Genomic DNA, 25,115 nt, shown 5'->3' with positions numbered 1-25,115 from the left:
AGCCAAGTTAAGAAAAATTCATCTCAAATTACAAAGTCAGATGGCCTTTTCCTTCTGCTAGGGCTATGTACCACTATAACGGCTGACTGATGCCATAGTAAGCAAAGCATGTGCAGATTTAGTAGAAAACTATTCATGATTTATTAGATGTCAGACAGAAAACACATCTTTTAGTCTCTCCTTTCAGAATGATTTCTGCCCAACTAAATGCTTTAAGCAAAAGATCTGAGGTTACTATTCAAGGTATGGCTATTTTGGATATTTTTCCCAACAAAAGTAAAGAGCAAACCTTTTTTAGCATCTTGTTCTGTTTGTGGAAGAACTCTACTTTGATGTCACCACACACAGGCAGCGGCTGAGGGAACTCAAAGTACATGAACTTGTCTTCCCGTCGTGTGGGTCCTGAATTGGAGGAATATATCTTCACCTTTAGCTGGCAGACCACAAACTGAGGATCTGCATGGTCAAATACATACTAGTATCACTTCACAGGAAATGTTTTTAACTGTCAAAAGCTATTTTGATGATTAGTATTAGCAGCAGACACAAAGTAGTAATTTTGCATCTTTAATGCCCCAACTAAAACAAATCAATGGTTACAAAATAACAGAGATACATAGATAGAAATAAATCAGTGGAAATAAACTACAGCAAAATATAATCAATACCAGATTTTCCCTAATTTGTACCATCAATATGAGGTAATATTAAAAGGAACTTTTAAAACAGGTATTTGCTGCAGTATTTTAAAGTCTGTAAAACAGAATAAAAACCACAAAATACCAATCCTTACACATTCAGAAGAAAATATAACCTATAACAAAGTTATAGTACATTCCATAAACACAAGTTTCAATAATTATAAAAATATTAACCATATTTCATTTTACCTATAATTCATATTTTATTTTTAAAGGTATATAAAGCCACCACCACAAGAAACAGGAGGAAAGAGATTTGAAGCGTTTGCAAAGAAATGCAACAGACATCAAGTACAAATTATAGCACAATCTCCCTCTCTTTGAAACACATTCCATTTTCATTAACAAGTATTTTGACTTTGGTCCATGTCTGTTTTAAAATATATGGTAAAAAATAATAATAATAATAAAAATAAAATAAGCTCAAAATATATCATGTTTATATTAGCAATGCAATTAAAAGGCAGCTAAGTGTGAAAAGAAAGGCTTATGTGTTTTATTTTTTAAATCGACTCATAAATACATTTATGCTAATGACACTGATGACAGAATTTGGCTTCCAGTCACGGACACTAAGATCCTAGCAGTTAAGAAAGAAAGTAATTAAACTGAGGGGGGAAGAAATGGGTTTTTAAATTTTCAAAACATACCAAGATAATTACGAAATAAAAACATAAGCTTGCATAAAGTGAATGAGAAATATATAAATATATAGACATAAAGTTCTCATCACCAAAAGACATCATTCTTAAATATGGGGGGAAAAATGTATCACATTCTTTATCAATGTGACCGAAGCTCTGGACAAGGCAAAAAGCTTATTCAAGCTAAATAAATATTCCAGTACAATAAACACCTACTGGCTCATCTATACAATATTTAATGCAGTATCATCAATCACATAATAAATAAATAGTAAGCGATAAAAAGTATGAGTGTTTACTGCAATATGGATTTGAGAGACACTGATGAGAAAAAGGAACTCTAAAAAGAGAAATGTTACACTAACAACCTATCAATAATCTTCACTTCCTTGACTAAAGATTCAAAGTACAATGCGCTATTTTACAAGACTTAATTTGATACTGAAAATTTCACTGAGAAGTCCAGCTTGAAGAAGCGAACAAAGTATGATTTTAAAACTGTGATAAAAACCAAACAGGATGAAAATGCCTTGTAATCATATTCATTCAAACTCCACTAATTCAGAATCTGATCATCTTAATCTTAGGAGTTTAAAAAGCAAACTCACTGTGAAATCTGAATTAACAGATCTTAATTAACCTACGTCTAAAATGTGCACCTTCAAGAATTTCCGAGCTGTATAAATATTCTCATTAGAAGTTAGTGTTACTTAGACATTTCCTCAAAAAACTAGGCTCAAGTTTTAGTAAGCGAAAAACATTCCCTCACATCCCTAAAGAAGACAATTTTCTTTACAGTATGAATTTCACATTTTAGATAGGTAAGACCACACTTAACAGAAGTCCAACATCAGTATGGTTCTTTTGACTAAGACACGACTGATATATATATATGTCTTTGATAGGACAAACGGTGCTCTAATAAAACAGAAATGAAATAAAACTTAGAATTTTATATTATGAGAGAAAAATCAGTGATCATCTTTTATTAACTTTTTTAACCCTTTTAGATATATAGAAGATAGTAACTTTTTTTAAATTCAGAAATATTAAGACAATAATCAAAAAAGAAAAAGGTTGTTAACTCCTGGCAACTTTGCAGAAGATACTTTATTTCCACGTTTTGTTTTCTTCACTGATTCCTCTTCCTCCTCCTAAACCGAAACCATTATGGATCCTGTTTGTCTCAGCCCTCACACCGTTTCTGTCTGAGCCTTCCCACATTCTCAGCTCAGTTCAGTTGCTCAGTCGTGTCCGACTCTTTGCGACCCCATGAATCGCAGCACGCCAGGCCTCCCTGTCCATCACCAACTCCCGGAGTTCACTCAGACTCACATCCATCAAGTCAGTGATGCCATCCAGCCATCTCATCCTCTGTTGTCCCCTTCTCCTCCTGTCCCCCAGTCCCTCCCAGCATCAGAGTCTTTTCCAATGAGTCAACTCTTCACATGAGGTGGCCAAAGTACTGGAGTTCCAGCTTTTAGCATCAGTCCTTCCAAAGAACACCCAGGACTGATTCCATATTCTAGCCCTATATCAAATTTATATGAAAGGTTTAACTACCATGTCTCGTTCCTGATGCTTCCAACAGTATGACATATCTTTCATATAAGTTCAAATCCATACTTTCAAGTACCAATTGAATATGTTCATGTAAACAGCTCACCTTTACCTGATTTAAAACATATGTTTAAAACCAAAATATCAACATTCATGTCTCCAAGTCTCAGATTCCTTTTTCTTTCTTCCCTTTTCTGTGACTTATTCACCTGACCAGAGTAAAATATTTAGATATAAATGGCAAAAGAAAAACTAATCATTTGACTGCCCCAGCAAAGCATACCTGGCTTAAAGAAAGTCATGTAATTCAACTGTTTAATTTTCCACTGTTTTTCCTTCCCTCATGCAGTCACTACTTTCTACAAAACTGTACCTAACTACAGCTTACGCCTCTGCTACGATCACTGACAACACAGCATGTATCAAATCAAGTCCAACATGCCTGTTCGGAGTCTTCTAACAATCAGCCACACATTGTATTCCTATTCTGTTCTCCATCTCTATATTCTTGTCCAGCTCATTTCCTTCTGCTGTGCTTCAATTCAAGCTATTTCCTACTGCCTGTAATTTTCTTTAGTTTAAAGGCCAATCTAAATTGCATGCTTTCTCCAATGTTCAATAAAGAGCTGGACTTCCTTCACAAAAGTATTTGACAACTCCCCCCAACTTGATTTTTCTGAATATACTATTTGTAATTTACACGTATAACCACACATTTAGTTATATATTACAGCTTTACTAGACAGTATTGAATCATAGTATGTAAACAAAGAACTAGAAAATTGGTAAAGATTAAACAGATCTCAGTAGTAACTTGCAAAGTTTAAATATAATACTAAGAGGTCCAATATACACAGACACACACAACACACATGGTTTAAAGGGAGAGCACAACTGCAGAGAAGAACTGACAGACGTTTGCTAGAGAGACCAATATGGAAAAATAAAGTAGAGTAGATAAAATTACTGAACTAAATGTGTATTTCTGTAATATTTTGTACCTTGCCATTTGGCTCTTACACTGATATCTAACACTACAGGAAGAACATGAGTTTTTTTGCGTTTTTTTTTTTTCCCCTTTCCCTTCTCTGCTATAAATCTAAGTTCGTATGTCAATCACCTCTTGACAGCATAGTACCTTGTACTCAGCAGTTTTTAAAATTGTACTGAGATGACAAAAACATCAATGAGGTCTCTTTGAAGTCTTCCACGTGCTATGTTAAGGTCTTTGATAAATAAAATTAACTTGCCCTAAGAATACAGGAAAGATCTAATGAAGGTGATCACACCTGACAACATAAACAACATAAAGAAATTAACTCCCTAGGTATAAATTAATTCAGCATCACAAGGCTTTTAAGTTACATAAATACTGTAAGAAGAAAACTTTAGGCTAAAAAATAAAACCACCAACAAATTGCAAAGTATCAATGAAATACTGTTAGAGGTATTAGAAAAATAACACAGTTACATCTTACCTAGAAACTATAAAACTGTATTCTAAATAAACAAAACACAGTTCTTAAACATGAAATGCAACAGGAAATGGCAACCCACTCCAGTATTCTTGCCAGGAAAATCCCATAGACAGAGGAGCCTGGCGGGCTACAGTCCATGGCGTCACAAAGAGTCAGAAAGAACTGAGCACACACAGACACAAACATGAAAATACGACTAATCACTTCCAAGACAGAAACTAATACAAAAGACTCTGTAACAGAAAAAAGCAGCACAGTCTGTTCTTTTCCAGGGCTGTATTAACACTTCCACATGTTCTCTCGTGACCGCCTGCTCAGGGTCAAGGTTTTAAGGTTCCTATCAGTCTAGCTTAAGAACTCTGGCAAAGAATAGGAGAGAAGCAGAAAAGGACCAGGAGACCTGAGGTAGGCTTACAGAAGTCAGGATGAGAGAGAAAGGCAGACATCAATGACATGATCTTCTTTAAGCACTTTTCTAGGAAGTTTCAGATTTCAGAATATCCTCGTATTATTGATAAAGACAAAGAGGTGCGGTAGATGATGTGCCCTTGGTTACACAGCACATTAATGACAACTCTAGCACTGGAGGGAGACTCACGGGTCTCAGTCACTTAGTCATGTCCAACTCTGTGACCCCAGGGACTGACTGCAGCCTGACAGGCTCCTCTGTCTATGGGATTTGCTGGGCAAGAATACTGGAAAGACTTGCCATTTCCTCCTCCAAAGCAATCACGCTCGAGGGCACCCATGGATCAAATCCACGTCTCCTGTACTGGTAGGTGATTCTTTACTACTGAGCCATTTGGGAAGCCTCTTTAGCACTGGAACTCAGATCTAAAGCTAGGCTTTCTCTAATATTCCACACTCAATCAATATGCTTCAGCATGTTGCTATGTCTTATAACAGTTTTCTTTTTAACATCCTTATCACCATTTCTATTAACATCTGGTCTTCCTAAGATACTGAGGAATTGGTTCCTACCCTAACACCACTGAAGTGCTGAATCTCAATGCTACTCATACTGAATCACTGACAGGACAAGCTTTAAGTCACCAAGTCAGAATATAGGCTGCATTTGGTGGTTGTGGCATGGACTACTTCTTTCATAAATATAATATGGCTTCAAAGTCTTTCAGACCCAATGGTCTGGGCTTCCTTAGGCCAATGTGTGCTGAACAGCTGAGTTAAGTAATCAGTTTTGACACCTCAGAAATATACAAACTTGCATAAAGTTTAAGTGTGATAAATTTCTTTATAGACTTTTCATAAACTTCTACATATGTTAAGAAAAGTGTTACAGTAAATGAGAGGATGAGGATCTGGAGCACTTACTGCAAGTTCCACCACTGAACATGGGAATAGTTTCAAACATCATCTTGTGAAACAACAGTGCCACTGGTCTGTAATCCAGATGATTCTTTAACAGGTAGCTATAATAATACACATAGCGCCTCTGACTGGGAATAGTTACTCCCTGGTGAACAGACAAAAAAAGACAGAAAGGCAAAGTCAGAAGAAAAGTTTCATTGTGTCTGCTGAAGTACATATATACATTAAAAATTTGACCTTAAATGATCTAACATTTAAACCTAGCTTGGTAATAGAGTAAATCAAAGCAACATCAATATGAAGGAAATATCATAGTAACTCTCCTCCCTTAAAATCAATTATCATAGCACTCCCATCTATTCAATGGTCACAACAACCTTTGAACTATGCACCCAATAAGCAAAGGCCAGTGCATATCCAAAACAACTGTCAAAAGCCTTCCCACACAGGGTTCCCCCCAAGGATTTATAGAACAAAATTCCTCACGAACCTGGATACCTATTTTCTAGGCAAAAGAATCAGCAAACTAAATAAAGACATATTGCCTTTATGAGACAGAAACAGCAGCAGCAAAAAAGATGTTGGCTTTAGAACCCAACAAAAACAAGAGTATGTGGCTGACACAAATGTATGCTATAATCTGATAACAACGGTACTTAGAGGTGTCCCTGAGCTATGTTACCTTGGAAATACATAATGTTTTAGAAAAGTTAAGTATGTTCTTGTTCAATTGCGAAGTCACGTCTGACTCTTTGCGATCCCATGAACTGCAGCATGTCAGGCTTCTCTGTCTTTCACTATCTCCTGGAGCTTGTTCAAAATCATGTCCACTGAGTTGGTGAGGCCATCTAACCATCTCATCCTCTGTCATCCCCTTCTCCTCTTGCCCTCAAACTTTCCCAGCATCAGGGTCTTTTCCAATGAGTTAGCTCTTCGCATCAATCAGGTGGCCAAAGTACTGGAGCTTCAGCTTTAGCATCTGTCCTTCTAATGAATATTCAGGGTTGATTTCCTTAAGGATTGACTGGTTTGATCTCCTTGCTGTCCAAGGGACACTCAAATATACAAATGCTAAAAAAAATATACAATTCATGTGGTGTTTAAATGGAGACCCTGACTTACCTCAAGAAAAAAAAAAAATCTAATGTGGGCAGCAACGCATTCACTAATGGGCTGAGTAAATGAGGTATTAGGGAACTTACTGAAGGTTTCTTTTCCTGTTACACAATATTACTTTAGGAAAATTTAAACATTCAACCTAGAATTTGCAGTATTTCTCTTTTAGATGTTATATCAGCATCTAAATTGCCCTATGTTGTAAAATCTCTGGACTTTTATGCTTTCCTTCTCCAATGAATAGTAGAAAGCACATTTATGTAAGTTTAAAGATAAGTATGTTGAATGGCAGGTATATAGGTATTCATTTCAGCACTTTCATAAAGGTTAGTATGATTTTATTACAATTAAAAAAATACATAAAGTGCCAAATAATGGACAAAAGTCACTTCAAAATCTAAGATTATGGCTATAGCACAAAGATCATTTAATCAGGAGACTTGGATGTGAATGCTGATAGTCAAAATACAAATTTTGTTTCTTCAGGAAAATGAAGACAATAATACTACCTTCACGAGATTCTCATGGGGATTAAACACTAAATGAAGTTTACACAAAACCATGCTAAAACAACAAAATGTTACAGAAATCCGAATCAGTGATTTTAGAAATTCTACCAAGTATTTAAGGTATAATTTTTGGAACTGTAGTAATATTTTTAGTTCTACGTATTTTCTTAAACAAACAGAACTAAAGCTGTGTTATTTTAAGAGCTGCTACAAATACCAATGTAAAAATTTATCATTAAATTTTAAAAACTGTTAAGCTTAAAATTATTCTCTATATCATATTACTTAATTCCACTTAACCTTGTCCCCCCAAAAAACCCTTTTCATGTTTATCAAGATAAAATACAGAATTGCAAAGCAGGTTGGGGGAAACAGCACACAGAAGATGGATGGGGGGGAATCTTTTTTGAACCATGTATATTTATAACCTAGTCTAAAAATTAAAATCAAATTAAAATTTAAAAATTAAATCAATGGAAACCTTTAAGACGACCAAGCTGTCAAGTTATTTATTGGGGTTTAGTGGAATGAAAGATGATCTTTTTCGTCCTCATCTTCATTCTTGATATAAGTGTGCATGAAATAACTAGAAGATTTTCAAAGTTTTAATTTTATTCAAGTAGCAAGTGATTGGTAGTTTATCTGCAATACAGGTTTTAGAAACTCAGTTAATCCTTAACAAAAAGGCAAACGCATAGAGAAAAAATACTATGAATCTAATAGCTGCCAGCAATGAATGAGTAGTTAATGTGTAATTACAAGAATCAAAATTACTGACACATTTCAAAGAAAAATGCTGGAAAATGTAATTTAAATGTATTGTTTTACTATCAAATTATGTATAATTAGTCTTCTGTATCTTAACTTTGCAATCCTTATCTGTTAGCTAACCAGCATCTCAAATTCAATGTGCCCAAATTAACAGAAATTTAAAACTTGTGGAGAGATCAAAAGCTTCACAGATACAGACAAGCAAATGCTCAGAGTTCAGCACCACCAAGTCAGGTTAGTTTTCTGTTAGGTCTCTGTATTTGGTAATACATAAACTCTAGCTTTGTTTGGGGAAAAAAAAAGTTGGAAGGTCCAAATGTGTACTATAAGCCCTTGAGATGTTGTCCTCACTCTATTCTTGTCTCTCACAGCAGAGATGCACCTAACTAAAATTTAAATAACAATACAATGAATCACAATGTAATCTAAGATTTGAAATAAAACGACTAAAACTTCCACACTAAGTTGACAATGTGATTTATAACGTTTTAAACATCATATATCCTGAGTGCATACACTGGAAACGATTCATGTGCACGTTTTACCTACAGCATCTTGAATATTAAGATTAAATTTAAATATATATACATATTTTTTAAAAATCTAAGAAATGAACTTACTGATCTTAAAAAAAAAGGGCTGACCTTTAAAAGCTCTTGAAGATTAAAAATTACATGTTCAAATTTTTCCATTTTTCATTAAATTAAGACTAATAAAATCAATTCTATTCTTGAATTAGTAATTTTAAAGCTAAACTGGTCTATAACTACATCCCTAAAATATAGTTCTACTCTCTACCACTAAACATTCTCCTAGAAAATTACTTATATTCTTAACTTTGTTTCCTCAAGTAAAACATTAAAATCACTTTAATTTTAGCTAAACTCAGCATTCTACGGTTGGCTTAGCATCACATTCCTGGCCATCATCTCAAAAAGCAGCCACTGCCTCTTCAATCCCCTTTTATTCACTGGCCAGGAGGATGTTTAGTGTTCCTCCCACTTTTCCTCCTAACTTACATTTCTACTGTCTTTACTTAGCCTCACCAATGCCAAATCTGTATCATTCAATAACTCTTTCCCCTGGGATACACTTATTAACACCTGACTATAATGTTTTCAGCATTTTGTTTATCCACCTCTCTTTCTGTCCAGTCCCAAACATCACCGTCAAATAACTAAGTTCTCATTTTACTGGAAACCCTGAGGTAACCCAACGTGAGCACCCTCAGAATTATTTTCTCTCACCTTAAAATCTTTTTAGTGCTGATATTTTATAGAAGTGTCTCTTCATGTTCACACTGGTTCCATTTTTGCAAGTGTTCTATTAATTATCGCCTCTCTGACATCGGCCTTTATTCTCTCCACCTGTCCATCCTAATAAAAAGCTCAGATAACTCATCCTTTATCCAAAATAAGCAAACAACTCTAAGACCAAAAACCTATTCTCTCCCCAAATCTTATATCCCTCTCAAACTTCCATCTTCTCTCTCTTTATAAACTCTTGAAGAGAAGTCTCCTTAACTCTTGGAAATCTGTTAGCATAAGGCTGATTTCTTAAAGGTCTTTAGTTCTAATGGTCAATAGTGGTCATTTTCTATTGTTTTCCTACCACCATTGTGGCTCATTTGTTTGGCTGCCATTCTGAAAACTCCCTGCTTCTTTCACAGGATACACTCTCTAAAGGTATTTTCTTATCTTTATTGGCTATTTCTTCTCTTCTCGTCCCCCCAAAATCAATCTCAGCTATCCCCTCTTTATATCAATCCTATCTACTTCAGTCTCAGTTCAGTCGCTCAGTCGTGTCCGACTCTGCGATGCCATGAACTGCAGCACACCAGGCCTCCCTGTCCATCACCAACTGCCGGAGTGCACCCAAACCCACGTCCATTGAGTCGGTGATGCCATCCAACCATCTCATCCTCTGTTGTCCCCTTCTCCTCCTGCCCTCAATCTTTCCCAGCATCAGGGTCTTTTCAAATGAGTCAGCTCTCCAAATCAGGTGGCCAAAGTACTAGAGCTTCAGCTTCAACATCAGTCCTTCCAATGAACACCCAGGACTGATCTCTTTTAGGATGGACTGGCTGGATCTCCTTGCAGCCCAAGGGACTCAAGAGTCTTCTCCAACACCACAGTTCAAAAGCATCAATTCTTCAGCACTCAGCTTTCTTTATAGTCCAACTCTCACATCCATACATGACCACTGGAAAAACCATAGCCTTGACTAGACGGACCTTTGTTGGCAAAGTAATCTCTCTGCTTTTTAGTATGCTGTCTAGGTTGGTCGTAACTTTCCTTCCAAGGAGTAAGCGTCTTTTAATTTCATGGCTGCAGTCACCATCTGCAGTGATTTTGGAGCCCCCAAAAATAAAGTCAGCCACTGTTTCCCCATCTACTTCAGTAGTTTAATTATAAATCTTACACATTAACTCCAAAAACTGTGTCTCTCAATATGACTTCACTCCTCACTCCCAGTCCAGAATTCACATGGCTGGACATTTTGAGCTGGAAAGTACGTGAAAAACAATATATCAATATATCAGAACTGAAGCTTTCATATTCTTGCATGGACCAACATCTGTTAGTTACTCACTGTTTTCTCCAGCATCTGAGGGCCAAATCTCTTCTAATACCATCACTATCATAGAGCAAAGGAAACACACTTTTCATTTGACAAAAATATAAGATTAATCACATAAACAATTAATTCAAAATGTTAAATGGCTTCCCAGTGTCTACCCAAATAAGAACAAGTTTATCAAATACTGTAATTCTTCATGTTTGTTGTTTAGTTGCTAAGTCATGTCCAACTCTTTCACAACCCCAGGTTCCTCTGTCCATGGGATTTCCTAGGCAAGGATACTGGAGTAGGTTGCCATTTCCTTGTCCAGGGAATCTTCCTAAACCAGGGATCAAACCTCCATCTTCTGCTTGGCAGGCAGATTCTTAACCACTGAGCCACACCAGAGAAGCTCGTAATTTTTTAACAAACGTAAAAATAAAGTCCAACTTCATTTTCTACTCTTATCTCCCACAACTCCTTTCCACATACTCTTACTTTTGGCCAAACTTTTAACCTCCCCTGTATTATGCTTTCTGGTTTTAAAAATGTTATCCTTATCACACTGAGGTAGGAGGGCAATGTGAGCAGTCCTCTGGGAAGTTACATCCCTTCCAACACCTGGATCAATTTAAATAACATAATTATTTGATGCTTCAAGGTATTATAGCAGGCTGAAATACAAATCTGGTACTTAATTCTTGAAGGCTCCTACACATTTTCACTCTTAGATGGTCTATTCAGACTTTGTATTTCACCTTGAAACATTTATGATAACACACTTATTAAGAAAGTCATGGTACATATACACAAAGGAATATTACTCAGCTATGAAAAAGAACACATTTGAATCAGTTCTAATGACGTGGATGAAACCGGAGCCTATTATACAGAGGAAGCCAGAAAGAAAAACATCAATACAGTATATTAATGCATATATATGGAATTTAGAAAGATGGTTATGATGGAATTTAGAAAGATGTCTCACCCTATAGGTGAGACAGTGAAAGAGACACAGATAGAACAGACTTTTGGACTCTGTGGGAGAAGGAGAGGGTGGGATGACTTGAGAGAAAAGCAGTGAAGCATGTATATTACCATATGTGAAACAGATCACCAGTGCAAGTTCCATGCGTGAATCAGGGCACTCAAAGCCGGTGCACTGGGACAACCCAGAGGGCGGGGATGGGGAGGGAGGCGGGAGGGGGGTTCGGGATGGGGCCACATGTACACCTGTGGCTGACTCATGTCAGTGTAAGCAAAACCACCACAAGACTGTAAAGTAATTAGCCTCCAATTAAAACAATTTTTAAAAAACTGTCCATTTTCCACTGACATTTTCAAATTCATTAGCATAGATCTGAACATAATTTTTAATACCACGTTCACACTGTAGTTCTACCTCCTCTCTCAAACCTAACATCTGATTTTTCTGTTTTCTCTTTTTCCTTTGATTGGCTTCCAAAAAGATGTATTGATTTTAATGGCATTTTTATACAATCAGTGTTTGGATTTATTAGTTCAAATGGCTTACTGTTTGCTAACTCATAAATTTATATTTTCATCTTTATTAATCCATCTCTCTACAATTTGCTATTATCTTAAAAATACCTAATATGAATTTCTATTTCTTCAATGACCAAAAATTATTTGAGTTTTTAAGTTTCCAAATAGTTGATTTAGTTTGATTAAACATTTTAACAAATTTTCTCATTCTACTGAATTATAACAAAGGGACGGAGCTTATATAGTTCTACTTGGAGATGAGATTTTTACAGTTGGCCTAATGAATTATTAATATTTATAACTTTTTAAAATGAGAAAACCAATATATTTTATGGGAGTTTATTATATTATTCAAGGACTCTACATATCTTCTTATTTTGTATCTTTCTGGTCTTCAAGTGAGGGCTCCCCAGGTTGCTCAGTGGTAAAGAATCTGCTTGCCAATGCAGGAGACACGGGTTTGATCCCTGCGTCCAGAAGATCCCCTGGAGGAGGCAACAGCAATGCACTCCAGTATTTTTACCTGGTGTATCCCATGGATAGAGAAGCCTGGCGGGCTGCAGTACACGGGGTTACAAAGACTCGGACACGACTGAGCAAAGGAGCACGCACGTACAATCTTAAAGTACGTTAAAAAGATTTCTACTAGCATTGCCATCAATTTTTCTAATTTCTTCCAGTTTTTGCTTAATATATTGTGATGTTATGTTTAACACCCTATCATTGCTAAATCTGCATTGTGGAGTGTGCCCTGTGTTAATACAAAATGGTATTCTTGGTCTAGTTTTACACATTTTGCTGTGCATCAACCCTCTTATATCATCTTCTTCAAGATGAACTTACAATCTAGATTCCTCAGTTTAAAAAGTAATTTTCTTCCTCAGTACTCACTGGGACATCTAAACTCAGAAACAATGTAAATGTTTTAACATGACACTGTTTGCTTGAAAATTTGGAAACCCATGTTTCAGAGTGATCACAGTAAGATTATTACAGTAAAGTAATTCAACAAAGGAAGAAATATGGTTCTTAAGAATGGTGATTATTACAATGACATCACATAACAGTGTATGCTTAGGTGCTCAGTCGTGTCTGACTCTGTGCAACCCCATGGACACAAGTTATTGTATATTAAGCTACAACTACAACCACTTTATAAGATAGATCTCTTCTATTTTAAGGATAAGAAAACAGTCCTAATGTACATAATCACTTTGTTAAAATACAAGATCTGAACCTAAATAAGAGTCTTTTTTTTTTTTTTTTACTCCTATGTCCTGGGTTTTCTAACAGTATGCATGCTAACTATGTAAACTGAAAGATGTCACAACCTCTCAGAACTCTTGTTTTTCCCACTGACAAAAGACCTCCAAAGTTTAGAGTACTACTGTGCTTCAGTTTGATGAAACTAACTATAAACAGTGTGCTGAATAGTGGTACACTAACCACAGAATCCTTGAGAATAATATGAAACAGAAAACTGCTGCTTTTCTCTTTGTGTAGCTACAGGTTTATATGCTGTCTACTTTGGCAACTGCAATGGGAAGAGAGCAACGATGCTCTCTATGTAGCATCCTTTCCCCTTTGGGACGCTCGCTCTCTCCCTGTGACTTGCGGGGAGAAAGAGGTGGGGCCTAGTCTTCAGCTTTGGATATATGCCCCAAGCCTCTGGCTAGAATGTTTGTTTAAGGATCGGGACATACCCTAGTTCAGGTAAACTGGAACCTAAACCAGAAATTTTTGCTTGAATTGTAGCTCTCATCCCACTGCAGTTGCTAAAGTAGCACGCAAACCCGGAGCTACTACCTTGCCATTACTTGTGAAAAGTCTGCCTAAAATAAAGTATAGAAAGATGAAAAACGAGAGTTGAGAGACAGATTTCTGACATATGGTAAACATCTAGCTCCAGGTCAGAGTTTTTGGGTTTACACAAGCCAATAACTGTCTCCTCATGTTTAAGCTATTTTGAGTTGGGTTTCTGTGACTTGAAACTGAAAGAGTTCTAATACATTAAAATACACTTTTTTTTCCTTTTTAAAAATGTCTATTTTTACTTTGGCTTTGGGGATCATAATAATAAAACTAATTTGGATAGGAGAACATAGTACAGTAAAAAGAATACTGGACTAGAGGTTAGGAGACATGGTTTTCAGTTATTACACAGATTAAATGACCAGGGGAAAATGATCTTTGCAAATCTATTTTACCATTTATATTAAATGGGTTCTGAATTAAATAACTGCTAAGATTCTTCATGGCTCAGTGGTAAGGAAACCACCTGCCAATGCACGAGACAAGGGTTTTGAGCCCTGATCAGTAAGATCATCTGGAGAAGGCAATGGCAACCCACTCCGGTATTCTTGTGTGCGAAATCCCACAGACAGAGGAGCCTGGGGGGCTCTGGTCCATGAGGGTGCAAAAGAGTCCGACATGACTTAGTGACTAAACAACAAAAGATTCTTCAAGGTATAATAACAACTTTATGCATATTTAGATCGGATAACAGCGAAACACAAGTTTAGCCCAGGAGAATTACTGCGTTAGAAAAAATAAAAACCTTATAGTCAGCTTTATTAAGCCAAAAAAGAGGATAATTATAGCTTACTTTGTTTGAAATGAAAAGATGAGAAATTTTCATTAGGTTACCATATGGGGAAACTTAATAAATAGACCAGAAAAAAATAACCTGATTATACTAGCACATAAATTCATTCCTCAAAGAAACTAGAAAACTTCCTCTTCTTGGGGTCACTCAGAATAAAGTGTCTATTACTTTCTAGAAGACAGAAGTCTTCATTAAAGATAAGCTAATGAATTCATGTATAGAGATCATAACACACAAGAACTTTAATAACTGCTTTGAAAACAAACCCTATCAAAAAGAAAATCAAAATCTCAAAATTTTTTCCTAAAAGTTAAAGTAAGTAAGTATTAATGCATACTTAATCTGCCACCATTCTAGAAGGGAGAAGACAAAAGAAAGAGAGGAAAAGCAGAGATTTGGGGTATGTTTGTCAGGAATAGAAGTTTGTCTCTCTGAATTCAGAAATATGGGGCATCTTTCCAAAATATACACTTACCAGTATTGGTAGGGCATTTTAATTCAATTCATAGTTGGTGATAAATATGGTTATCTATTTTAATTCTGAAATATAAGTACAAATGCAGATAGGGTAAGTCATAGACTAGATGGGAAGCAACCCTAGAAGCTTTATTTGAGTGGGAACCATCAACAGCTCATTTTAGACTTTTTGCCATGTGCTCATAAGGTAAAGACCAAATATGCAAAGAAATGATTCCTAGAAAAGTAATAACATGATTGCTTTCTTATAAATTACTGAATGAAAGAGTCTTCCCTCAGGGAGTTATCCTACTCTCAGAAAACTTTTTTAAGTAAAAGGTTATCAGTTGTACTTTTACTTCTCTGCAACAATCAAACCCTGAAGTATTATTTGGGTATTACTAACTGCACATTTTATGGTGAAGAGGCACCTACTACTCTACCATCTAATTTGTACCAAGTATACTGAGAAAAATGGCAAGACCGCACTAGATTAATCTGAGGAGAATCTCTGCAAAGTCGATAAATCTTAAAACAAAAACAGGACAACTAGCTCCTCTTTCTTCAAATCAAGGGGGAGGAGTGGGGAGGAGCAACATGGTAGAGAGGGTAGAGGAGAGGGAGGGGAAGGGGGAAAAGGGAGAAGAAATGTCTTGCTCCTATAAAAATGTCAAAAAGATATAACTTTCTTCAGTATCTTAGCGTTTCTCTGTAGTTAAAGTTGGGCTTCCCTGACAGCTCAGACGGTTAAGGATACAAGCAAAAGAACATTAAAGATAGTTCTAATAAAATTAATCCTACACAAACTGCAAAACCGATAAAATGCATGTATCTTCTATAATTGTGGTTCACAATTTCAAAAATTCAAATTCACAGACTCAACCTAAAATACTGGTAAGAGGATAAATCTCTTAGCAGATGTTTCAAGAATAAAACTACTTTGGATAATCAATTATATTTATTATAAGATACTTATTTCTCTGGAAAAATTCCACAGTTAGATAACATCAGCTTTAATATGCTCCACCAAGTTTTCTTATGATAAGATTTCTCATTTTTATTTTCCATTAAGTTTTCTTATGAGAAAGACATTTTTAAAAGTTAAAAATATATTATTATACATATTATTATTTCTAACCATCAAATGAAGTCATACTTGTAGTTTGCAACAGAAAAAGTAAGACTGTTGTATTACCTCTATCAAACAATTTTTTCCATTCCAAAAAAACCTGAAAACTACGAAGCAGGCCATGAAAGGACTGGAGGCGCCACTTCTCTTCAGCATATGACGTCTCAGCTTAGCCAGCTACCAGTTTTCATCAAATACATGCACGGTGACACAAGCAATAACTCCTGATTTGGAGTCCTTTTTGGAAACTTCAGAGGACATTAATATTTTCAAAACGGTGAAGTTTCTTGGCCCAGAAAAAGGCTTCTGAAACAATCTCATTATTCTGTAGACAGAGAGTACACCTTAATGCCTAGCAAAACATGGTTTTATGGCTCTGGTAAAATCAGAATCTACCTGTCACTGTGACTCCATCCTGAGTTCACCAGAATGCACTAATGTATAAGACTCTACCATTAATCCAAAGAGAAAGCTTATCTACTGTTGTGAAAGTATCCTACTGCTTCACAAGAGCCAAGTTTTGAATCACAGACTGTGCAAGAGGATTTGTCACAAAAAAATCTACTGTTGAGAGAGGTGCCAAATTCAGGAAAGTCAGGACTTTAAATAAAGAATTCTTATCAGGTTTTTGTCAACAAGTGGTAGCATCTATGCAATTCTTTGCTACACATTAAGTTCACTGGCTTTAGGAAGACAAATACTATAGCATAATATACGAATTCATTAACACAACTTAACCCTTCAATATTGAAACAAAACTGTGGAGTCATAACCCTTTCCTTCCTAACACATGCAGGATCTTGCCAAAAATGATCTCAATAACTAGAAGACAAAGAAAACTATGCAAAATGAATTTATCTGAAAAGTCTTAGAGAATTCTTATTTGCTAACACAAGCCTACTTTTATCTGGCCAAAAAAAAAAAAAAAAATCCCAGTTTGCTCTTTCATGAGATAGGGTTCTGAGCATTTGTTTTCACCAAGAATGAAGTCAAAGCTAACTGGATATCAACTATGACATAAAAATTGCCAAGTCAAAGACAATGGCATAGTTTCAATGTGTTAAAGGCTAAACAGTAGGACTCTTTCATAAAATTTACTACTGAGCAGAACACCAAAGTTTAATTTTGGTTAATCTGTACCACTTGGATTTACTCATTACTCTCAAGCAGTGGCCACTGATTCTGGCATAAAAAAGTGAAACAAAATTCAGAGAATATTTATAGATTTTTTTCATATTTTTTAAAAGGTGTATAACATAAATAGTTTAAAAGTCCCTACCTTAAAGCTAGTTCTATGAAGAACAAGCTAGAAAGACTGCCAGGAGAAGTATCAGTAACCTCAGATATGCAGATGACACCACCCTTATGGCAGAAAGTGAAGAAGAACTAAAGAGCTTCTTGATGAAAGTGAAAGAGGAGAGTGAAAAAGTTGGCTTAAAGCTCAACATTCAGAACACTAAGATTATGGCATCTGGTCCCATCACTTCATGGTAAATAGATGGGGAAACAGTGGCTGACTTTATTTTTTGGGGTTCCAAAATCACTGCAGATGGTGACTGCAGCCATGAAATTAAAAGACACTTCCTCCTTGGAAGAAAAGCTATGACCAACCTGGATAGCATATTAAAAAGCACAGACATTACTTTGCCAACAAAGGTCCATCTAGTCAAGGCTATGGTTTTTCCAGTAGTCATGTATGGATGTGAGAGTTGGACTATAAAGAAAGCTGAGCACCAAAGAATGGATGTTTTTGAACTGTGGTGTCGGGAGAAGACTCTTGAGAGTCCCTTGCACTTCAAGGAGATCAGTCCTGGGTGTTCATTGGAAGGACTGATGTTGAAGCTGAAACTCTAAACTCAAATACCTGATTTGGAGAGCTGACTCATTTGAAAAGACCCTGATGCTGGGAAAAATTGAAGGCGGGAACAGAAGGGGACAACAGAGGAGGAGATGGTTGGATGGCATCACTGACTCAATGGACATGAGTTTGGGTAAACTCCGGAGTTGGTGATGGACAGGGAAGCCTCACATGCTTCGGTCCATAGGGTCTCAAAGAGTCAGACACGACTGAGTGACTGAACTGAACTGAAAGCTAGTTCTGGCTTCACATTACACAGTTTTCTATTTTTATTTTAAATTCTTTTTACCTTCTTTCTTTTCAATGACCAAACTGTGTGGTGCTCATCAACCCTGTTTTACATTTCTACCACTGCTTCGGTGACTGTACTTTAATTTGATCCATCTGTCTAGCTCTTCTTCTCAGTCAGTCTCTTTTCCTTGTGCTGTCCTACATTTATTCACTTAAGTACAGAAAAATGTACCTTCTGTATTTTCAGTTAGTAAAAGCAGCTGTTTCCCTCTACATGAAGAAAGAATGAACCAAAATAAACACCTCAGGTTCTCCGCTCTGGAATTCATTTTAGTGCTATCATTTCATGGTACACTCAGTATACAGAAATGTATAACAAATTATTATAATCAATATTCACCAAATCATGCATTAACAGTAAGATTCAATTTTGTAAACTATCATCAATACACCATGCTTTGGTATCTTTAGATATAATTCAAAAAAGTAACAACAAACAAAACAGGTGAGGAAGAAGTGAAGGAACAAAAATCAGTGCGACTATACAGCTGAAAACGATAGTTATGATCACCTATGTTTCTGTTTTGAAGTTAAATTAAATGGAAATTAAACTCAAAGAAAGCCCTCCTCATTGCAAAAATTACTAAAACTATAATAAATTTTCACATAAAGTTCGGATGTCTTTCTCAATAGAGCTCTCTTTCCCCTATAAATACTTTGTCTTTTTCTTTCTTGGAGACAGAAATGTACAAACTCCCTTTGCAAGGAATGTAAACATGTTTTGTCATACTTACTATCCAAAGAAATAAATTCCTTGAAAATCACTGTAAAAATTCTCCAAGAGTTCACTTGTATTACACAAATTTGTCAATGATTTTTAGCAGCCTTTGGTTTTCTGAATAAGAGAAGAACCTTTGACTAATCTTAATTATAATTTCACTTACAAATATTCAAATCAAAAAACAATCTTTATGTATTATAAAGGTAAAGATCACTCATATTTTACTAAGTAATGATATCCAAGCTATTATCCACAGACATTTTATTTTCAAGCAAGCTTCAGGAATATAAATCTTACTTTTGATCAACGTGCTACTTTTTAAAATACTTTGTAAAGATTTCATGAGACCGAACTTTGCAATCCTGTTAATAGGTAAGATCTGCCAGCATGATATGCAAATGCAGGAATGAAGAGAAAAACTTGAATGAATCTGCCATTTGCTCATATGAAAGTTAAGGTAGCATACTGACTTAAATGTTTAGAGGAAGGAAAATAAGGGTTACCAATTATCTTTGTGAGAATTTATTTTCCAATAAATTCTCAGATCTAAGAAGACAGAAGGAAAAAAAAATCAAACGTAACTTACCTTTTTGTCTCTGGTCCTTACTTCCCCATAGAAATCTAGGGCCTCTTGTGCCTTTAAAAATTTGCCCCGATGTAACAAATATGCACAAATCATTACACCAGTTCGTCCCTTTCCAGCTTTACAGTGAATTGCTGCAACATGATTGTCATCTTCACTTAGCCATTGGTCAAGATCTTCACAAAAGGGTTTGATAAGTTCTAACTGTGGTGGATTATGGTCTTCAAAGGGATACTGTGCAACTGTGATAAAAAGATAACCGCAGAATAAGAAAATAATCTCACTTGAATTGCTTATTACAAGTAGGCTAACTTTAGAAATGTTGCATACAAATAGTTTAAAAATATCTGAACTATAGAGGAAAAGAATTTATTGTCTGATAATTTTCTAATTTTCGAACAGAAAATAATCTCTCATTAACTCAAATTTATCCATTCGACAGGTAAGACAAGTATTATTTTCCTCACTCTATGATGGAGGCAATGGAGGAGCAACATATCAGAGGTCACAACATAACGGAGGAAGAGGCAAACTCAGAATGAAACGTCGCACGAGCCTCTTAGCAGGGCTCTCAATACGTTTCCTAGCAAAAGGAACTGTAACATCTATAATATCGCATTATCACAAAACATGTATTCCAAAGAAAGTACAGATCACTAATAAGTCAACAATGCAGAAGACTGCATTTTATGCTTGACGTGACAGAAAGGCCAAGCATATTATTTTAAAGATGGTCTCGAAAATGCAACTGTTGCGTACACACAATTCTAAAGACATTCACAAAAGACACTTAAAAAATTTTTCTTTTATAATGTATGCAACTACAGCAAAGTTTATAGAGCAAAGTTTCAGGACTTTTCACATAAGTTATAAGAACTCAAAATTTCTCTGCTCCCCATAGTTGGGGCTGAGGTTTTAAAAAAGTTTTTCTAGAAATAGGACTTTAAATATATCAACTTAAATTTTACCTTATTGGTCTCTGCCTAGGTTCCACTCTATAAAAATCCTGACTAACATTCAACTAATTATCCTTTGTGTCACTTAAATATGTGAAAAGTATGTCTTTTATATCTTCAACCAAATCATTCATAATGTGACACGAGATATACTCAATGAAGCCTTTGGTCTGACAGAACAGCTCTTCAGACAATGACTACTACTACAGGGAGTCGTCAGGACAGCTCTGATTTGGTCATCTGCCCAGCTGAACCATCATTTCATCTTCATTTCCCCAGTGGCATCCAAAAATATCCAGGAAAACCTGTTAAATGTCTATTCGAAGGTGGATAAAGGTCGATTAAGACACTCTTTGACCAGTAAACAGCAAAAATCCACTAAAAATGAAACATTCTTAGTAATAAATCTACCCTAGCTCTCAGTTATTAGCACTTCTAAATTCTTAAACCAACTGTTTGAAAGTCTGTCCCTAAATATTTAGGAAGGAACAATGGCAAATGTATTAATCTGTAGCTCAGGCATCAACTTTCTCTTTGTGACTACCACAGCAGCATCTTGCCAAGCTTCTCAACGTTTCAGGTCTCTCGGGGTTCAAAGAGTTTCACAAACACAAATGAAAGTTTTTGTGGACTCTGAGATAAAATATGCTACACCTGGAGAATAACTCACTTAAAGCAGTTTTTGCTTTCATCTATCAGGCTCCGTTTATCCATATTTCATTATACCCTTTTCCACTGTGCAGGTCATGTTCCATTACAGAATTAAGCCATTCTCCTTTCTCCCTGTAATCTCTTACTATTATGCCAAATGCCTCAAATCACAGATATAACCCTCTATTCTGTTAGTCTATAAACTTCTCCTAGTTTTCAGTTAATTCAATTTAGTCATCCTCATTTACATGATACTTATTTCCAAAAACACAACAGCAAAGTTAATTTCACATTTTCTCAGACCATCTTTAACATAAATATATTACTTAATACTTGTGATTATTCATTATTGGTATGACAGTAAAATTTAGACTGTTGGCTTCAAGTTATCTAACATAATATGTGTACCTGTACTTACCTCTGCAATTAAATTTGGCGGTATCATAATGTCTTTCAGCACATCTAAAAGAAAAATTTTAATTTGATATAAAATTATCTTCTGCACTTGAGGGAAAAAAGTGCAATTGTAACAAACATTTTCTGAACCTTTATAATATACCAGGCATTATGTTAAATATCTTATATTAACTACTTTTTTTAATCCTAAGAGTCCTATGAAGTAGGTCCCATTCTTTAATCCACATTTTACAATTAAGGAAATCTAGGTTTAAAATGCTAAGTGTACACAATCAGAGCTTATACATTGGTTACAAAACCTGTAATGTCACTAATATAAAACAGGGCAAATTCACCTGCATCCACACCATCACCATTTCCTTTATGAAAATTATACATGCTAAAGGATTTGTTTTTTATTTCACAAGTATGTGTAAATAACTAACTAGTTTCAATTTTATCTTTGCCTTATAATTGAGCATACATAGTTTTCTCAAACTATTAGTATAAAAGGTGTATGTTAAAAGTTAAAAAAAAAAGTAGGGGAAAATTTAAAGCAAAGAATAAAAGTGAATGATGCTAATCTACTCAAACACAGCATTTACTCAGTTATTTTAAACCTGATCTTTCCCTCTGTAGATAAGCCAAAGGTCATCTTTTTCAATAATCTCTCAGATTGTTTTAATTAAAGTCTGAGAGTAATGAAAGAGTAGTAAGTAAAATCAATACAGAAAAACATTGACTTAGCATATTTACAGCATGCTAAAATTTGTCTTTTTACCAGTAGTCACACATTTGCTATCACGCACTGGCTGACTCATGATTAACAGGCCACATTTATAGGCTCAGAAAGGGATTCCATACATTAGAGTTTATGGTCAGCAGCATCCTGGTAACTCCAACGACTAGCCAAACCAGGTATTTTCAAAAATTTAGCACTTTAAAACAAATAAAGCCTCTTAATCCGACATTGCAAAATCCCCAAATTTTTAAACATCTGAAATTTTCTCTTAACTGTATGGTAAGCTCAACTGCAGGAGAACTAGGTCTGAGTTTATAAAAATGTGTAGTCTTTAATTAATAGAAATACATTTAGAACGAAGAGTGAAACAATCTATTCTAGGTACTGTTCCAAATCCTGCTGGGGTGTTATGTAATACAGAATATATGTTTCCATGTTAACGTTCTAAAAAAACTGAAAAATTCTGAATGCTGAAACAAAACTAGTTCAAAGAGTTTCAAATAAGCAGTTATGGACCTGTGTTTTACATTTAAAAATCCTGAGAACATCTGTAAAGTTCTTTTATTTTAAACGGTTTTTAAACTGAAATCCACATGAAGATAGGGAATCTCCTGGCAGTCAAATGGTTAGGATGGTGCTCTCATTGCCGAGGGCCCAGGTTCAATCTCTCGTCGGGGAACTAATATCCTACAAGCCTTGTGGTTGTGGCCAAATAAAAAAAAACGTCACATGAAAGTTGAAATAACTCTAAGCAAACTGCAATCCACTAATTTTTAACTGGTCAGATCTGAAACAAATCAACTTTTATACTACCACTGAAAACCAAGTTTTCCCATTTTAGGATATTATAATTCAGTATATTGACTTTGCTAGAAAGAAAATTTATTTAATAATGACATGCATACATACACATCCTTGCTAAATAATTTCATATTCACTTAAATTTTTTAAAAATGACATGATAAAGAGAACTAACCATGGTACAGATTAAAGAGGAGTATGGTCAATAGTGAAGAATCCGTGAAAAATGAAAGTATCTGATTCTGTGACCCCATGGACTGCAGCCTGCCAGGCTCCTCCGTCCATGGACTCCTCCAGGCAAGAATACTAGAGTGGGTTGCCATTTCCTTCTCCAGGGGATCTTCCTGACCCAGGGATAAAATCCAGGTCTCCTACATTGTAGGCAGATCCTTTACCATCTGAGCTACCAGGGAAGCGAGGAATCATGTAAAGATAGAGCTTAGGAGACAAGGGGAGCACTGTATGCCAGGAAACAATTCTAAGAAACCGATCTCATGACAGCAGAACAAAAATAAACATTCTGAATTTTATACAGCTTTAGTTATCTATAAAATTCCCATACTTTTCCAGCAGCTCACACACTATGACTACCTTCATACTTTGATTCTCAAGTAATATTGTTAACAGGAAAAAAACAGAGGGAAAGTGAAAACAATGAGCTACTAAATGTCTACTAGATGTGCATACCGTACAACCAAGATCCCTTGTTTTCAAATTCATCCTCACAATCATATAAGAGTTAGTATTATCTCCAGTTTATATATGAGCATTACAAAACTTGCCCCAGACCACAATATATACATGGAAGAGCCCAGCACTTCTGATTACAAAAGCTGAACTTTTTTCAGTACTGTTTCACACTTCCACATAAAATAAAGAATATAAAACAGTTTAGAAAACAATAACAAATTTTAGTCAAAGTCAGCATTCCTACAAGAGCATTATTTGGCAACACAGAACCAACAAATAGTGATAATGAAAACATGACTAAAAAATTGCAAAAATCTCTACAAGTATGGATAGGGCGTATGTAAAAACATATACTGGGTCTGGTAGGGATAAAAGTGATCTGGGAAGAGGTTAGTAGGGTAAAAAAGAAGACCCTCAATTAAAACCTTCTCTGATAACTGCACAAATACACACATACACTATTCCTTATAAAATTTTTTGTGGTATATTAGTGATAGGACAAGTTTTTCAAATCAAACCAAAATTGAATATACATGAATGGGAAATGGGATTTAACCAAGACAAGTGTTAGGAAGATTTAACCATTTATGCTTTCTTATAAAGAGAACTCAAAAGACATCTTTTTAAAATCATCATCTCCTTTAGCTTTTAACAGATAAGAAAAATGAAGATACACTGAAAGAGTTTTTATGAAGCAGCAAAAAATTAAGAAAGGGATAAGATTAATAGGGAAAGCTTCCAGAGAAGTGAGACTTGCCATAGATTCAGCTAGGCATGTAGGTCTCTACTTTCTTCAACAGAACTATCCCTATCTTACAAAAGAAAACTTAATAGATAACAATTAATAACAGCTAAAAGTTTACCACAAAAGGATGGAGAGTTGTATGTTAAAGAGAATATATGATGAAACAGTCAACCTTTTAAAAATTAGTATCTAAGGAACATTCAACTTCCTCAGAGGCAAGAACTATATTGCATCTTTCTACCCTATCTTCCCCCTCCTCACCTTACCCCCCTCAGAAGATAGATTATAGAGGAACATACAAAGATGAAATACACACAC

The 25,115-nt window shown here is 35.4% G+C and overlaps 1 protein-coding gene across 2 annotated transcripts in view; it reads right to left on the bottom strand.

Moving 5' to 3' along the window:
* Positions 1–25,115, bottom strand: part of PTEN (phosphatase and tensin homolog) — a 101,964-nt gene that overhangs the window by 11,405 nt on the left and 65,444 nt on the right. For both annotated transcript variants that reach the window (XM_027960248.3, XM_042238662.2), the window contains 4 exons: positions 21,842–21,885; positions 19,820–20,058; positions 5,716–5,857; positions 290–456 (listed from right to left, as the gene is read on the bottom strand). In XM_027960248.3, the coding sequence (XP_027816049.1) occupies positions 290–456; positions 5,716–5,857; positions 19,820–20,058; positions 21,842–21,885 (592 nt within the window). The remainder of the gene's footprint in view (positions 1–289; positions 457–5,715; positions 5,858–19,819; positions 20,059–21,841; positions 21,886–25,115) is intronic.

This window comes from Ovis aries, chromosome 22 (assembly GCF_016772045.2).
Source record: "Ovis aries strain OAR_USU_Benz2616 breed Rambouillet chromosome 22, ARS-UI_Ramb_v3.0, whole genome shotgun sequence".
NCBI lineage: Eukaryota > Metazoa > Chordata > Mammalia > Artiodactyla > Bovidae > Ovis > Ovis aries.
Note: the sequence above shows the minus strand (reverse complement) of the source record. Positions and strands in the feature narration are given on the sequence as shown.